We start from the raw sequence: 17,691 nt of genomic DNA, 5'->3' as shown, positions 1-17,691 counted from the left end.
GATCATGTACAGTGTTCAAGCTGAGTATCAAAATTGTCACATACACCATCAAAGATTTGAGGTTTATTATCATTCTTCACCATATTTGGGGGGGATATTAACTGGCCCAGATACCAGTCCTGCAGAACTCACAGTTATGCAGAATTCAGGTGATAGATTCTGTTGCAGCCCTCAAAAAACATTCAGCCAAGTTAAAATGAAAGTAAATGCATCAATGACACTGCTAAAGCAGACTGTGGGTCTGTATTACAGTTCCAACATTCTCTTAGTGGGAAACAGTTTTCTATATTTTTCCATGCACTGTGGAAGTTGTAGGATGTATCAATCTAGTATAGACCCAGCCAGACATATTAGTTTTCTTGTTGCATAAAGATTTATCTGCAATTGCCAAGGTTTATTTTTATTTTCCTTGAATTACTGTTGTGGTTGCATTTAGCTGCATAACAATTCCTGATTTCCCTCCCTATATTTTTGTACAGCACAGATTGCTTATCAAATACATTCTTAACATTAAAGTGTCAAACGGGATTTGCAGAAAGCTATTTGGGTTTGTAGTTTAGGGTGAACATTTATCAAATTGTGGATTAGCTGAATCATGCACTGAACCAAATTATTATTGTCTGTGATTAAATCACAAAGTGGTTATTGCCCTGTGTCATCTAAAGCACAAGATAGTTTAAATCTTTAAAATCCCTTTTTAAGGTGACTATAGGAGCTACATAGCTAGAGTTTTAGGACCAGGCAGTTTTCCGTCCCTAAGCAGAAGAAAAAACAGCTTTCAAAAGGTAGCTTGGACTGATCACGCTCTGCTTATATGGGCAACTGATCTAGGAAAGAAATGGATGGACTTATTTACGCTTCAGACACACAGAATCGTTTATCAGTAAATAGACCTCTCTGTACCTGGAGCTAAAGTATTTTTTCAAGGTGCTGGCTCAGAAAAGGGGAATGAACGGTGCTGCTAGTTCTTGTACCTGAAAGGACATAAACAGCCTGCCTAAGAGCAGCAGTGTCTGAAGTTTGTTTCTAGTCATGCGGAGACACAGGTCTGAGGGCACAATTAAGTCACAAGGGATTGAGCTGTGCAGCGTTTCCCAGCAAGGCCACTTGTGGGATGTGGAGGCCACCAGCAGCGGCTCCCTTGAATGCCCCAGAAGCAGGGTCTCACCACCCCAGCACACACTGGTCATGTCTCTAAAGCCATAGAAGGCTTCTGGCAGGCTGCCACCACAGTTTCCATCCACGCAGCACACGCTAGCAAATGCACGTTGTGGGCAGAGCTCCACTTGCAGCCCAGTGCAGCATACTGAGCCTCGTAGCAATTTCCACACTTATCCTTCATGCTCCTCGGCAGCCTCTAGCTGGGATGATCTGAGTGCTTTAAGGATGCTGGTCTCTGGAGCCTTGCTGTGAGATAACTAATCTTGATGGCCATGTACTGGCCTCACTGAGTCACGAAGGAGCGAATGGCTTCTGCAAGATGGGGAAGTGGTGGGCTGGGGAAGGCGAGGGCAGCTGGGGAGGTCACAACCCAGGAGGAGTCATTGAGTAGTCACAGCTCCTGTTCTTTTCGTGTGGATAGGAGGGAAGTCCTGAAGCTGCCTGTTTTCATGTTGCAGTACAGGGTCATGGGGTAGAAAGGGCTAAGAGTCACTGCGCTAGGCACTGCCTTCTAGGGAAATGAAAGTCTTGTGCAGCTGGTGGTGGCGTGGTACTCTGAGCCTATGGCGAAGGCACGGGCAGAAAATATGCATTAAGCAGCCTTCACTCCTCTACTTCATCCCCCTTGTCCTACTCTTTGACCTATTTTCTCTCATTGTTATCTAGTAATCTATTTTTTAAAAGATTCAGCACAATCTCTCCTGCTGGTTGCAGCTGATCCATCTCTCTGCTAGCCTGTGAAACCAACACCTCCTAAAGAAATGTCCCCTGCCAATTACTCTGGAGGCATGGATTCAGCTCAGCATGAGAGTTCAATTGAAGCCAGTTGGCCGTGCCACCAGGACAGGGATGGCTCAAGAAAGACTTTGTAAAAAGTATAGAAACTCAAAACAAATTTCTTCCCTCTTTTCTTCATCCATGCTCAGGAGAAAGTCGCTTAGAAAACTCCAGGAGGCAAACATAGATTTTTAGTCTGAATGTTCCTCTCTGAAAACAAAAATGGGTTTTGAGGTTTCTTGGCAAATATGAGTAGCAAATCCTCTAAGCCCTGTGATTCCTCAGGTGTGTGCCCTTGCAGTGGGCACCTGGAGGCTATGTGCACACAGGGAACCTTGCAGAGAGGTGTTCACCCCAAGTGAGCCCTCTCTGCTAATGGAGTCCTGCCAGGGGAATTTGCTGCTGGGGAGGAAGGAGGGAGCGGGTGTGCTGGATCACCACATGAAATGTCTGCTCTGCTCGTGTGCAGTCTCCTTGGCCCACAGCCTTTTGGCTAGCCCCACCTGCCCTTTTTTTTTTTTTCCTTCCAGCTGAACTGACAGAGGGGAGGCTGCGTCTCCTTTCTGTCCCTGCAGCCTTCCTGTCTGGCTGACTCTCTGCCCTGGACACAGACATATACTTAAATATGAATTCTGCAAGGCACACATCATGCTCAAGGAGGGAGGATGTAGCGGGAAGATGCTGTGATCCGTAGGTGGGCTGCTGCGGTTGGGCTAAGGAGAGCGGCTATCTTGTGCGAGAATGAAATAACAGTAAAAACATTGCATTCAGCCCCAGCTGCTTAGAAAGAAAGTTTTAGTACTTTGTAACAATTCATTTTGGAGTGCTCCATCCACATAGCTCATCCTCTGTGAGTTCATTTCTGCTTGAGTTATGCCGCCTTGCACTAGCCTGGTTGTTGCTTGTAAACTGAGTCCTGCAACAGCTGTTTGCAGAGGTCTGTCCTGCTCCCTACTAGCAGCCTGCCTTGCTTGTGCAGGTTGTTGGCTCAAAATGTCTGCATGAATTCTGTCTTGGGCAAAATGGATGGATTTCTGAGGACAATGGCTGGGGCATGGCAGCTCACACACTTCGATGTCCTGTCCCTGCACCAGTCAAGAAGGTAGGTGGCAGCAAGTTAGAGGGCAGCAGGAGCACACCTGCAGCACAGACAAGGCATGTTCCAGCTTTAACATGTGTTAGTTGGTCAAGGTCAACCCTGGACTGAGCCCATAAATATTTAAGTCCCAGAAAAAATGTTTGGTGTTGTACAAACATGTTAACTACCTCAAGTTAATTGGCAAACAATTACCTTGGAGTAAAAATAGCTTTCCTGTAGCCAGGCAGTCACAGAGTGCCTGTCCCCCCCTGAACACTTCCAATTCACTAAAATTTTCTGTAGGGGAACCTTTTCCGATTTGCGTTGTAGAGCCTCGCAGGCTTGTGATTGAAAGGTTTTGTCCCCAGAGGCAATTGCTGTTTGTTTGTGGTTCAGACTCAGCAAATAGGGCCATGTGCTGAAGCTAATTTTCATGCTGCCCTTTAATAATACTAGGGTTTTGCAGTTCACAATCCAATGAAAGAAACATGATAATATTGACCAGCAAAATCATGCCATTCAATGAGGGAGTATAACTTGTGTGCTCATTATAATGGGATTGTTGGTGAAGGCCAGATAAGTATTTTTAACTTAAAGACAGGTTGTCTGATATTTTTCATGACAAAAATACACAGCTGGACTGGATTTCTTTGGAAGTGTATACAGGCGAGAATCAAGAAGCTCTTGATTCTGTGAATCTCTTCCACAGAACTTGGGACTGCCAAGTGACAGACCTGTTTCAGCTGTTTCACCCAGCTATAAAAGTCAGTAACTTCTTTTTATGAGATCTCCAGTCCATGCAGACCCATCAGCTTCCCTTAGAACTTGGCTTAAGCCCTTGCTTGATCCTCCACAACCTGTCAAAATAATGTCCAGATCTTCTTGGTGTGTAACTAAATCACAGCTGTATTTCTTTCTTGGGACTGATTACCCCAGAATTGCTGGGAAGGCAGATCTGGACACACGGGGGTGAGCAGCATCTGTCACTGAGCTCCCAGGATGCTGGGGCTCCTGATGGCCAAGGTGGGCTGGCACAGGGTTCAGAATTGGCCCAGCCAGCTACAGTCAGCACCGCAGCACTGTGTGGCAGCCTTCCCTGTCCCTGTACTCACCTGTTCCTGGTCACCCCTCTCCCTATACAGTATAAAGTTATGTAGAGGAGGAGGGAAGCAGGTGACACTTGGGAGTCTTGGGAGGCAAGACGACTGAGCCGGGATGTCTGGCATCCACACAGGTTTGTGTGGTGTGCCTCTGGATACTGCGGTGTGGTGGAGGGTCAGTCTGCAAAAGCCCTTCCAAGGCAGTCGGCGGTCTCTGCCTTGTGCCCTGGAGAAGCAAGGGAGTGGCAAATGGAAAACAAAACTAACAAGTACATTTCACAGTCCTGGCAGCAGTACTCAGCAAACATGAGAACCACAGTGATGGTGTCTCAAATTCCTCTCCCTCTGCAGCTTGGCTTAGAAACTTTGGCATTACAGTGAGCCTTGCCAAAAAGGACTTCAGCCTCTCAGCTGGCTCCTGTGGCAGTGTGTCCTTGAGGTTGGTACCTTCAGGTGCTTCAAGCAGGAGAAGCTGTGATGGGGGCAGATATCAGAGCTTTCCAGGAAATACTCAGACACAACTGCATCTCTGTTCACTGTAACTCCTTTGAATTCACTTTCTGTGACTTTAGTGGCAGACAAATTTGCTGGCAAATGTTTTGCAAAAAAAAAAAAAAAAAAGGCATAGATCCAGCAAAGTGCTGTGCACAAACTAAGCTTAGTATAGATGACTACACCTGCACTTAATGCTAGGCACGTGATGAATGCTCTGTTAGATCCTAGCCAAAGTAAATTTAAAATAAATATCAGAGCGTGCTCGTGGAAAATGAATGCTGGTCTTGTAAGCATACAGGACTGCAGCAGAAATCAGAGTCTACTGTTCCATGTGTCTGACGGGGATATCCAGCAGGGAGGAGGCACGTGATCTCCACCAGCAGAGCTGGTGAAAACAGGTTTTGATTTGAATGAGTTATGACCCATTGAAAATGGCATCATGCGTAACCACAGCAAATTGTCATAATGAGATCACAAGGCTCGAAGAAGTGGGCAGTGAGGAAAGGCCTCATTCCGCCAGTGCACACGGCTGACTGAGCCGTGGGCTGCAAAATGCAACGAAGGGGCACACCATCTTGTTCCCCAGACATCTTGTCATCATAGTGACAGGACCAGAGGTTGAGCAGCCAGACAAAAACTCATTAGAAGTGTTGAGTTAAAAGGAAGAAAACAATCCAGAACTCATATGGCTTTGTATTTAGGCTTATCCAGGGTAACAGAGGGGGTCAGGCTAACCCAACTAATGGAAAAATATAAGCACTGTAAGTGCTTCCATCCTCACTGCAGCTTTCTGAGTTAGCCTGGGTGTTTCTAAACCATGTTCTGTCAGAGGGCAGGGTCTGGCGTCGAGGCAGAGCCTGGCATAGTTGAAAGCAGCCCTCTCTCTCTAGAAGGACAGTAAAATTGGATTCACTTGGCACTTCCCTGGGCTCGTAAATGTTTGGATCCGTGTGAATCTGCCCATGGGAGGGAGTAGAAATGGGGGTAACGGTGCTACTTGTGGGGAGCCATCCATCGTGCAGGGGATGGGAAGAACCATGCTCCAGCTCATGCTATTTCTCTTAAAGTTTTCAAGTGCACGTGTCTGTGGGGGCTTGTTGCAAAACATCATGCATATGGTCTAACCACATCCTCCCACTCCCCCCAAGGTGGAGGGCAGAGGTGCACTGATGCAACGCATCAGTAGATAGGGGACCTATTTCCCATGTCTCGTGCATTAAGGCAAATCAGGCTGCTTGCAGCTCGATTACCACCCCTCCCAGGCTTGCACCCTCCAGTCTCCGTTACATGCTACACACAAATATGTGTGTCTCTGAGGATTCAGACTCGTGCTGGTAGACACCACCCCAACTTACATTTTTGTTATGATTAGATTCATAGCTTGAGTCCGTGGACACCCATGTGGTGCTTGGTCCTTAGCAGGTTAGCCCTTGGCTGTGGGGCTGTGCTTGTGGTTACTTGAGACTTACAGTCGTAATGGCACACTGAAGCCCAAGCAGGACCCCGAATCTGCCCCTGTGGGCAGCTGAACTCAACCCAAGGTCCCTCTGCTCCTGCAGTAGGCACGCTCCAGGCCAGCCTGGAGAGGACTGCAGCTTGTCTCGTTTTCCTGATGTTGGCTCACTGGCACTGCTGCAGGGACAGCTGACACAAATGGAGGCCAGCCAGGCTGAAGAGGCACTGGGGAAATGCGTCCCACGTGCAATTCAAAGCAAGGCACAGGGAGCACAGAGGAGGTGCCAGAGAAGTCTCCCCATGCATTTCTGCATGCCAGAGCCGCAGATGGGAGGTGAATGTGCCAGCCCACGCTGCAGTCCAGGTGCACCAGTGGAGAACCAAGATTTTGCTCTTGGTGCCTTCTTTGTAGACAGAGGCAATAATAGAAAGGGCAGTGTGAAATACCTGCTCAATAAAGTGGTTGTTAAGCTCACTTCGCTGTGCGTTGTCTGCTGAGTAGAAGTCCCACTGAGTTTACATATTCTGGTAGTATTGCATAAACCCTCACTAACATTGCTGTTTCTCTCATCCCCATGTAGGAGAAGAATTTGGACTGGTTCCCTCGGATGAGAGCCATGTCTCTGGTTAGCAATGAAGGTGACAATGAGCAAAATGAAATCAGGAACCTGCAGGAGAGGCTGGAGTCAACCATGAGCCTTGTAAAACAGCTTTCCAGTCAGCTTGCCGAGCTCAAGGAACAGGTGAGTGCCCTGCCCTGGGCAGCAACCTGAGCGCGTGTGGGTGAGCGTGCTAGCTTCCCTCAGGTCGCAGTCAGGACAGTGTTACAAAAGAGACTTTTGTCCTAGAAAGGTTTTATCTTCCAGTAAGCTTTCTGAGTAGACACACTGATAGGGGTTTGGGCTGAAATTGTACTCCATTAGCAACAGCAGAGAACAGCTAAGGGGAATGAGTTATGAAATGGGTTACCATGGGTGTGTGAGGACAGAGGGAAGCTGCAGAAGCAGTGGTGGGCTTTGCATGTGCAGGTACTGCAAACCTGGCAGTAGAACAGGAGTAGTGTCAGAAAGAGCTGCCTACTGATCAGAATCAGTAGAAGCTTTCTGAGTCTGACACATGGGGGTTTTCCCCTGTTAAATATCAGCTACGCTGTTGTGAGAACAATTTGTTGAGCCTGTCGTTTCGCTTGTGTCGCCCTCTGTGCCCATCCCTTATCTCCCCTCCCCTAGCATACAGCGGTACTGGCCTTCCTCACAGCCCTGCCTCTGCCTCACCCACCTTTCTCTCACTGCAGGGTCAAAGGGCCAGCTCCCGTTTTACCTAAGATGCCAGTCACCTCTGGTTTGTTCATTACAGTTTCAGAAAAGCATCTTCATGCTTTCTTTATGGAAAGCACTTCCAGTGGCATCGAGTTACCTAATCATCCCCCTTCAGACCCCTCCTTAAAACTCTTTCTCCCTGTGAGAAACTTGACAGAGGTTTAGGCTGGATGAACTGCGACCATTGCTTATTGTGCTTATCCTACTGTCCTGGGTGGCTTTTTCATCCCCCTCTGCCTGAACCTGCTTTCTTCTGCCTTAAATTTAAACTCTTTGGGGTTGGGACCATCTTTTAATAGGGACCATCTTTTTAATACAATGACCATCTGTCATTGTATAGCACCAAGTGCAAATGCTGACACTCTGCAGGGCTACACAACACGATAGCAGCACGAGGGATGTACTCACTGTAAAACCTGCCACTGGAAAAGAACAGTGTACAAATGAGAATGAAATGTCCATCCTTTGCAGGAAACAGAGGCATCACTTCAAAGGCATCTCTTACTTCTAATTTTTAATGCTGAAGAATAGAATTCCACTCTCTGTTGTTTTGCTTATATGTATCTTGTTCTGTGACTGCTAAATAATAGTAAAAACAAAACAAAACAAAACAAAAAAAAAAAGAATATCAACTCGTCTCTCTCTCTGCCTTTCCACCTTAGATGACAGAACAAAGGAAGAATAAGCAGAGGCTGGGCTTTCTTGGATCAAACACACCCCATGTGAATCATCACATGCCACCACCCTGATACCATGGGGAGAAGCCGTGACTAGCCTTTCATCAGTATTCCTGCTTTATTATAGAATAAAAAGCTGAGATTGAGAGGAGTGAACAGTGCCTATTGTTACAAAGTTAAAAACAACCAAGTGCCAAGATGTTAAGTGGTTTAGCTCTGGGAACAATTTGTAGCTGTTTTTCATGGTTGAAAGGGACCACAACCTAGAATGCAAGAGATACAAGGGAGCTCGTTTGTATTCATTCAAGGGGCCTGACTCAGCTGGGTTTGCTCTCTGCAACTCAATGGCTTCGGTGGTGGCTGCTGCCTGGGATGGAAGTCAGGGCAGCGCTTGGCTGCGTCCCTTGAGCTGCCTTCAGGTTTCTCCTCAAAGTGCCGGAATAACCAAGACAAGCAGAAGAAGAAGAAATGTTTATTAGTGCAAATACAACAGTCTGGTTCAGAATCAATAGAAGTTGTTCCTTGTCTTATTTGCCAAATAGCAACATTAGTCATATTTGCTTGGCATCTACTATTTTTTAATTACCATAAATATGTCAGTTGGGTAAGCAGTAATGTTGCTTCAAGTAACTTCAACTAGGAGGGAAAGGGGAGAAACCTCAAAAGACTGGGAAAAAAAAAAAAAAAAGAAAAAAAAAAAAAGAGTTGCAAAGAGAAACATTAATGCTTTTGAATTTTAGCTGTCACCATGCAATTTCTTATTTATAACATGGAGCACAATGGATCTACAGCTGTGGGAATGTTATGCACATAACACTGACAACATAACTGGAAGTGATTTCTTTCTCCTGGATTCAGATGTTCTCGATTAATGTGGCCATGAGATTTCACATACTGAGGAGTTAAACTGTTTTTAAAATTCAAGTTCCAATGGAGGATTCAGGAAAATATATATATATATATCTGTAGTTTGAAGCATGTATGGATTTTTTTTATAGATATTTTTTATTCTGTAAAAAGCTTAGAAGTGCCTTTCTGTATGGAGCCGTAATGGTGTCATTACCTTCCATAAACACACTGTCAGCAAGAGTTGACTTTAGTAAATACGCACCATATTCTGCCAGCTTTCTTCTGAGCTGAAGATCATGGGCTTAACCTTCCTCTGCCTGCTCTTCCTCGTTTTGGGGGGTTGCAGGATCAGCCTGGGTGATGGGGGACAGAGATAGATGCCAGAGGAGCTCTCTTCTAGCTCTAGACTCTAAGAAAGGCAGCAGCCAAATCATCTGTGCAGGTTTCTGGTGTATTCTGTACTTCCTGGGATGGTTTGAAAAGGAGAGTTATAAGTTATCCACACAGCCCAAGAGGCATTTAGGGGAAGGTTTTCAGGGCACAAATGGAAGTTGTGGTCCCAGTTCACTTTCATTTGCTTAGATTTTGGATACCTAATTGTCCTTAGTGCATTTGAAAATGCCCCAATTAAAGTGGAGTAACTTTCTAAATCAAATTATTTTACAAGAAGTTCCCCCTGTAACTTACTCATTTTGTTACAAAAGCCATTTTGATAAAGGGTGAAAATACTGTTGGCTCCAGTATTTCTAATACCTCCCTGAAAAAATGCTGTCTTGTTATTAAGACATAATTCAAACCAGACCTAGAATAAAGAGAAGGGAGGAGCATTTCCCTCCTTTCATCCCAAATTCAAGCCTGTTCTTGGAAGCCACCTCCTTTTTTGTGTGTATGTCAATGAGAATGAGATAAAAGGGGTCTGACTGCTTACCATTGGAGCATTTCCCTTTGGCTTCTGTTGAGTCCTTCAAAAATACTGTGTGAAAAGCAGAAATCTGTATATTTTCTGAAAAGAAACTCTCTGTCTGTAAGGACGTTTAGTCCCTAGAGCATGCCAGTTTTGAGAAGTGTTGGCCTTTCCCAGGTGCAAGGTGTATTTTTCCTGTATGGAAAATATTTTTCCTCTTCTGGAAACCTTGATCCAGTCAGGTCTCTGCTTTCACGTGCTAAGTCAAGGAGCACGTGGTGGTCATCAGAACCAGCACAAGGCTGATGAAAGCTAGCAGTGGGGCATGAGGGTGGGGAGCTAAAGTCATCTAGAGCTCCTCTGGCAGTGTTGGGCTCGCAGCCTTGGTGCATCCAGACCCTGGTTGTTTCGTGGGCTGGAGGAGTGCTTGAAGGCAGTGTGGGCAGCCCCAGGGCTGGTCGGTGCCGCTGAGTGCTGGCTGATGGCAGGAGAGCAGAGCAAATGCTGTGGCATGAGGAGCTGATGGTAGGTAAGCTGCTAGGCAAGAGCAAAGCGGAATACAGAAGAGCGTTTGTCTTCGGTGAATGACTGAGATCTTTTAGGAATAAATCTCGGAGTGTGCCTTTATGCTTACTGTTATGAGGCCTTGATGCTACTGCTCCTGCATAGCTGTGCTGGTGAAACCCCTCTCAGTAAGGCTTGTCTGTGAGGACGGGTTTCATGTAGCAATTATTGTCTGGCAGTGAGAGACGTACAGTGAATTTATTCTGGGAGTTTGCATGAGCCACATGCTGTGCAGTGACCAATCCATGGAAAATAAGGCCAGATTTGCCTCTCTGACTAGACCTATTGTAAAGCATGAAGCCAAAGGAGTTGCACGCAAACATAAAGTCAGTGGTAAGTTTGTAGAGACTCAGCCCCTGCAGCTGTATTAATTCAAATGAGTTTGTGCAGCTCATCAGATCTAGTCACAGCTTCTGTTTCAATAGCTATTTCCACTTCTTCACGCATATGTATGGCCATTAAAGGTATAGAGCATAGTTTATCAGAACTAGGATGAATTATTCACTATTTATTGGGGGGTTGCTACAACTGGAAGTGGTTGGCACTTTTGTTGTTTACATTTGGAAAAGCAGCTGAACCACAGTGCATCACAGGAGGTTTCTGCTGCTTGAGGCAGAACCCTCAAGACTCAATGCATTTGTGCCCTGAGCTGGTGTGGTTGCATGCTGCTGGTGCTCTGTCTGGTGCCCTGACTGACATCCCCCTGTCAAACCCAAATTTTGTTCTTGAGAAGGGAGATCAATGCCATCAAAAACTAAGAGCTAATAGGTGCTGATTAGCCTTTGCCACATTGCCTTTCCTCTGTTTATAGCTTCAGAGAGAGCCCCCTGTAATCGATGCAAGTAGCTGATGCTACTTGCACAGACTGTAAATATACATGTATGTCACTGAGCATTCTGACATTTTTGCTGATTCTGCCACAGTTTAGGCCCTGTCCTGCAGCTCTCATCCATGCAAGTAATCTGTACCCATCCACGTGGTAACTTCAACAGGAGGCTTCTTACTTGAATAATAGTTGCAGGGGCCAGAGCCCAAGCCTTAAAGATTGTGAAATATCCCCATCAATGAGTTTATGACAAGGGAAAAAAATCATTGTTTTATATATATGTTTATATGTATATCTCTGTTTAGTGCAGCTGAGGTATCTTTTTCTTAGGCAAGCATCATCATTTGCATAGCCTATTTATATGAAATGATTGCAAAGTTAAAATGTCTAAGAGCTTTTAATGCCTTAAAGGGATTTATAATTATAAGCTCCTTGACAGTTAAAATCTACTTAAGTAAATGTGTCCATTGCTGCTGAATGTACCTTTTAATAAAGTATGTCATTTAATATATGTGTTTGTCTCGCTTATTCTTGGTGCTACAGTGTGGGGAAATACGTGTTGCTGAATTGAAGGCTTCTGGGAAACATGGGGCATTTGTCCCACATCAGAGACCGGGCTGTTGCAGTAAATGTTCCAGGGGTATGCTTCAGTTTCTTCTATTTAACAAATCAGGTGCCATCAGCACCGTCCTGAACATAGAGAGGCCAAGTCCAGCAACGAAAGTGAGGATTTACTTTACATCAGGCACAGATTATTCCCTTCAGGAGAAGGGACTGGACTGCTGGAGGCGTGGTGACAGGCATATAATTTGCTTGTGTGCTTTTTGTTCAGAGGTGAGGTGACAGCCCTGGCTAAAAGTGATGGCTGCAAGCATCACCGGTGGTGCCCAACGCCCCCAGGGTATCCTATTGCACATTGGCTCAGCCCTCAGCCCACCAGGAAGCTCTGACTGCCTGCTTGGGTCTGTCCTGAGGAGCTGGTGAGTCACTGCGGAGCATCCTGAGCATTGCATACAGCAGTCAGTGGGGCCTGAGTGACTCCCTCTCCTCGTGTGCCTCATGAGGGCAGCTGGGCAGCCCCACCAGCGCTCGCAAGCAGCATGTGATGCGCATGCTCACGTGTGTGCTCGTGCAGCTAATCTGTGCTTCCAGCAGTCAACACCCTTTCAAGGCAGAGTTACTGGTGGTGCTGCGGAGCCTGTCACTGCCATCACCATCCCTGTGCCAGTTCAGGACTTTGATTTTGGAAATCCAGCCCCCAGATAATGGGTGTGCACAGGTTAAAGGCTTAAAGGCTCTGTGACTTCTCCTACTGGGGTGGGGGGTGAGGGATTGTGTGTGTGACTTTTTTTTCTGACTTTTTTATTTCATGCTTTCGGTGTAACTGTTTCAAGTAGCATATTGAGAGAGAGGCCAGGAGGTTTCCCCTCTCTTCTAGGTGAAAGGAATGAGGAAGACAAAGAGCCAGATGCCATTGTCTCTTTGCACCCAGACGACTCCGGCTGAGGAAATCTGTGGTCTTGTGAAAAAAAGGAAGTACCCTACAAACCTGGGACAGGAGAACATATACAACGTACAAGCTTCTTCTTTTTCTTCCTTTTTTTTTTTTTTTTTTTCCAACTGTATTTATTACAGAAAGTTGGTATTTATGAGGAAACGAATGAGGTCTTGGTGAGGAAAAAAAAGGCTGTTAATTAATTAATAAGAAAAATCCTATTAAGTGGAGCATACTGTTATTTCTGTGCACTCGTGATACCAACCTGCCAACTTTTTGAGTGGAACAGATTTTCTATTACATTCTAAGGTATGACTGTAAAGTTAAATAGAAAGGAGCTTGTTTGCTACTAGTTTTTTTTTAGATCATCTGCAAAATGTATGTCCTAAGAGAAAATGTGTTTTCATACAGTAAGCTTTCAACCTAAGATTATGGACATATTAAAAGAAAAGCCCCCAAACCAGAATTAAGCTCCTCAGCCCAAATGGTGGCTGTTTCACATGTGAAACTTAGAACTGGGGCTTCTGTTTTCAATATCTTTCTCATTCAAAAGGCATTCCAAGGAGCAAGCGCCTCCCTCAGCATCAGCCATGCAGACTTCAGTGGACTCACACCGGTGTGCCCTGAGAGCGAATTAGGATCATTAGTTTCCACAGTCACTGCTGCTGTGACAAAAGCAACTGCAAGTGAGGATGTTTGCTTTGGAATGAACGTGCTTGTTTTCTGGGGATGGTGGCCAAGTTTATTTTTAATCTGAGAAAACTGGGATTCCAGTCTGCTAACCTTTCTGCTGTCCTGGGATGCCCACAGGAGCAACTGGCAGTGCGGCTCCTGTTTGTAGGCACTTGGACTGAACGTTCCCTGTTTGCACAAAATCATCCCAAACAGACATGAAACGATGAAAAAGGAATTCAAGCTCCAGGAATTTTAAATGTGGTGTGTAGTGCTATCATCAGTTCACACTTGCCTGGTCTATTTATATGCTGTACTTTTTTAGTGTGAAGCAGGAAGTCGCGAGGCACAAGACAAATAGCCTTTATAACTTGGCTATTTTAAAGTGTTTCTGTTGCTGCAAACAGCCAACAGTTACCTATTTTTATTTTTGCACAGCAGATTTCTTACCCTACGCCCCCCACCTTTTGCCATCTTGCTCCCTGTCTTCACCTCTGCTGCTCTGGCTAGGGTAAGACCTGGGCACATCCAGAACGCCCCAGGAGGGCTGGGAAGCCAAACCAACAGAGTCAGCCCATAGGAGCACAGATGACCTGGCAGTGTCATGTCCTTATGACTCTAAAAACTCCATTTAAACATTACAGAGCGTGTTGTCAACTAGTGCATTATCTAACTTGGTACAAGCAGGGTTTTTTTAACAGTCCTTCTTGAGGCAAATTATTGCACAAGCTTCAACCAACATGTGGAGCTTTAGGCTGTCTAAAGCCTGTTAAACTGTGGAGGTGGCAAAGTGATATGAAGTGATGAACAGCTCCAAATCTTAACAAAACCCACTAGAGAAAAGCAGCACGCTACCCATAGAAGCCAGCTCAGAGACGTTGCTCGAGTCTGGCTGAGCCCCATTCTGTCAGTGTTTTGGGGTAGCCAAGGGACAAGGGCACCGTCACAGCAGGGCTGCTGCCATGCATGGTGGTGGGGAGCAGCTGCAGACACCAGGCTCTGGGGCCAGCTGAGGCATTGCTTTACGTGGGTCCTGCCTTCCCTCCTGCCCCCGCCATTCAAAAGCCTGTGAGTTCATCCAGATGGGAATAGTGGTTTGGGGATTTTGTTACAGCACGAAGGCTCCATATCCCTTTATACAATACTCCCTCCTGGCCCCCAAATTTTGCAGTGTGCTGTGTTCCCAATAGCACCGAGTTGCCACGTAAACCATGGACTCTGGCATCTTGTCATAATTTTGTGCAATGGCCTTCAACTGTGATATGTCAACCCGCATTTCTCAATCGTCTCCTAAGAGCATTTGCTTTCTTCCCACAGCTGTAAGGGTGTATTCACCACTCTCCCTTCCCTGCTGTGCCAGTGTTACGGCGCGAGACATCCAAGAGCTCTGCTAGCTTGGGAGCTGTAGCAGAGACTGTAACTGTGCTCAGCCAAGCACAGGGTGACTTTGAAACAAGATTCAAAAACAACATTTTCAGTCTTTGGTTGCTCTTGGACTATGGCAGTTGGCTGAGAGTTTGTATTTTTTCAGGTCAACTTCTGCTGGTTTTTGAGGGTCCATTTGTAGCCCACCAGGGAGCTTTAACAGTGGCTTTTTCTGGCCTTCAAGTGTTTACTCTAATTTGATAAAGACAACTGAATTCTTGGTGTCTCCAAAAAACCCCCAAGCCTTCATCTTTCTGTTTTAAGAGGGAGGGTGTATGTGTGTGATCGTGTGTGGTTTGCACACACGCAACTCCATTTGAGGGTATTTGGGAACACTGGCATGCAGAAACAAGGGCGGGTTGGCTGCAGACCTAAACAAGCAGAGCAGCTGGTGTTGCGAGCACTGCTGTCCCATGGGAAATGCAGATTATTCTGCCTGTGGCAGAACTTTGCTGCTAAAGGAGAAGGAGTCAGGAGAGGAGAGTGAGGTCCCTGGAGCCATCCTGCTCTTCTCATGAAGTGTAACATCTGCCTGGGCCCCTGGTTGCTCAGCTGGGAGGTGGGGAGGTGCTTGTGGGGGCATCATGCACCTAGCCAAAGACTGTGGGAGTTGTAAATATGCTGTACTACAGACATAATTTATCATGTAGAACAAGAAAGGGGAGGAAGTAAAGTTCAAGGGAAGGTCTCAAGTGTACGGGGAAATGTCGTCAGGAATGGTGGTTGTACTGGTGGGGTTTACAAGAAGGTTACTCTCAAGTTATCATGAAGAGTTGTTACCAGAGGTTGACTGGCCATGTTTTTGTCAATCTTGGTTGTCTTTTCAAAAGACAGGACTTAGCCAGAAGCTACCAGTCCAGTGAAAAAGCTGTTGCTCAGGGTCCTTGGTCTACGAAATCTGTTTTTTTTAAAGTTTGTCCACAGCACCTCACTTGGGATGAGTGCTCTTTTACACGGTTAGCACAAATCTAAATAAACACAGAAATATAAACTGAGCTGGAAATTTACTGAGTACAAGCTGTCTTGCAAATTTGTCTGTGTTTCCTGGCTCTGGATGGGATGGAAATACCACAAAACTCGCTTCTCTCATAGTAACGTGATACTTCTGCTTCCGGGCTCAGCTGAAAGAGTGAGGTAGAGGCATGTACAAGATCAAAATAAATAAATAAATAAATAAACAAAATAATAAAGTTCTTTTTTTGTTTGTTTGTTTTGGTTTGGTTTGGTTTGGTTTTTGTTTGTTTGTTTTTGCTTTCTTTTTTTTAACATGGAAAAATTGAACCATTAATCAGAAAGCTCAAAGTGGCCACTGTGAGCATCTACTCACATGTCTCGTGTAGCATAGGCCCTAGAGTTTGGTCCGGCTGTTTCTCTGTGGTCTGGGGCATAGTGCTGGAAAAGGCAGCTAACCTGCTGGGAAGCCTTCAAGTGATTAAGACTTGGGGTCTATCTGCTGCCTGGTGCTTGCCTGGCTCAGACCCTGGCCCATCTGCTACATCCAGGACAAACAAAGCTGGTTTCCGTGAACCCTGTTGTTTCCCATCTCTCCAGGAGAGGGTAAACCAGTCAAATGTCCTTCCCTCAGCCTGAGGTTCACAGTCATGGTTTCCCCATTCATGTGACTGATTTTCATATGGGTTTTCTGCAATTTTTCCAGTCTAGCCAAATGTTTTGGAGACAGAAGTTATGTCAGTGAAGATGGCAAGGAAGGGGACAAAATGCTTTCTCTGCTGGTGGTAGGCATTCATGGAAATAACACCCATGGTGTGAGCAGCCACTTTCTAGCAGAAGATGTCTGGGAAGACAGGATGCTGCACAGCCCAACCTGCAGCACAGCTCTTCATCTTCCTCATGGTGCCATGGGGCCATCCACCAAAACTGTCTTTGCCACTGCTCAGCAAACCCCTGCTGCAGCCGCCTTAAAGGAGAGGAGCCAACAGGCTGTGTCCTCAGGATAGCCTAAGTCTTGGGCCTCCCTCCTAAATTTGCTGGCAAATGCCATTTTAACAGCATCTTCTGAGAACTGACTGAGACCACACATGTCCTTTCAGCCAGTCCAGCAAATAACCTTCAGATAAGTCTGCCCAGGGCTGTTTTGGATCTGGTGATCCGTGTTTAGAAATAGTCTTGGTATTTTTAAATGTTGCCTGGAGCCATCTGGTCCCCTCTTCATTTTATGTTTTAATTGTCATTTATAACTTATTATACAAGCTATTCAAAAGCCAGACAGACGCTGGAGGGAAGCGAGCGAGTCCCTGTCTGAAGCTCACTGAAACCTCTGCAAGCCTTTCCCTGGCCTTCAAAGAGTCTGGGGGCTGGCACCCCCATGGAGGGAGCACCCTGTGGCTCTGACTCCACAGGGCCCCAGCCCTGGGATGCCCAGGCCCTGCCTCGCAAAGGGCTCAGGCCCAGCCACAGCTCAGGCCTTGCTCTTGGCCAGAGCTGGCTCCCCGTGGCTGGTTTCTCAGCCAGCCAGCTATGGCGCGGGGAGGACAACCCCTCGGTACAGGCCAGCCACGCAGGAGCGGGTGGCTCGTTCCTGATTTCTCTGTCTCCTAAACTTTGTCTCAACCCACAAGGCTGCTTAATGACTTAGCAGGGCTCTGAGGAAGTAAGCTATAAATTGCAAATACGCTGTGGCTAAACGATTGGCTAAGGTGCCAGCCATGTGACGCTGGTGACTCTGGAAGAGCAAACTGGTGCCTGGGGATTATTTACAGGCTGGGGAAGCCAATTTGTTTAGTGAAGCAATGGCTTTAGAAAAAAAAAGTCATCAATTCCTACCTCACTCCAAAATCCCACACAGCTCCAGCAGGACAGGGCAGTGGAGGGAGACTGTGATGTCCTGGTGCTGAAGCAAAGCCTGGTGCTCCTCAGGCTGAGGGTGACATCTC

General features: G+C 46.2%; 1 protein-coding gene across 3 annotated transcripts in view; it reads left to right on the top strand.

Moving 5' to 3' along the window:
* ITPR2 (inositol 1,4,5-trisphosphate receptor type 2) overlaps positions 1–11,712 on the top strand; it is a 269,872-nt gene extending 258,160 nt beyond the window's left edge. For all 3 annotated transcript variants that reach the window (XM_084513429.1, XM_084513428.1, XM_084513430.1), the window contains 2 exons: positions 6,648–6,809; positions 8,048–11,712. In XM_084513429.1, the coding sequence (XP_084369555.1) occupies positions 6,648–6,809; positions 8,048–8,134 (249 nt within the window). In that variant the 3' untranslated portion in view covers positions 8,135–11,712. The remainder of the gene's footprint in view (positions 1–6,647; positions 6,810–8,047) is intronic.
* The last annotated feature ends 5,979 nt before the right edge of the window (positions 11,713–17,691 follow it).

The sequence above is a fragment of the Aythya ferina genome, assembly GCF_964211825.1.
Source record: "Aythya ferina genome assembly, chromosome: 1".
NCBI classification, from domain to species: Eukaryota; Metazoa; Chordata; class Aves; order Anseriformes; family Anatidae; genus Aythya; species Aythya ferina.
Note: the sequence above shows the minus strand (reverse complement) of the source record. Positions and strands in the feature narration are given on the sequence as shown.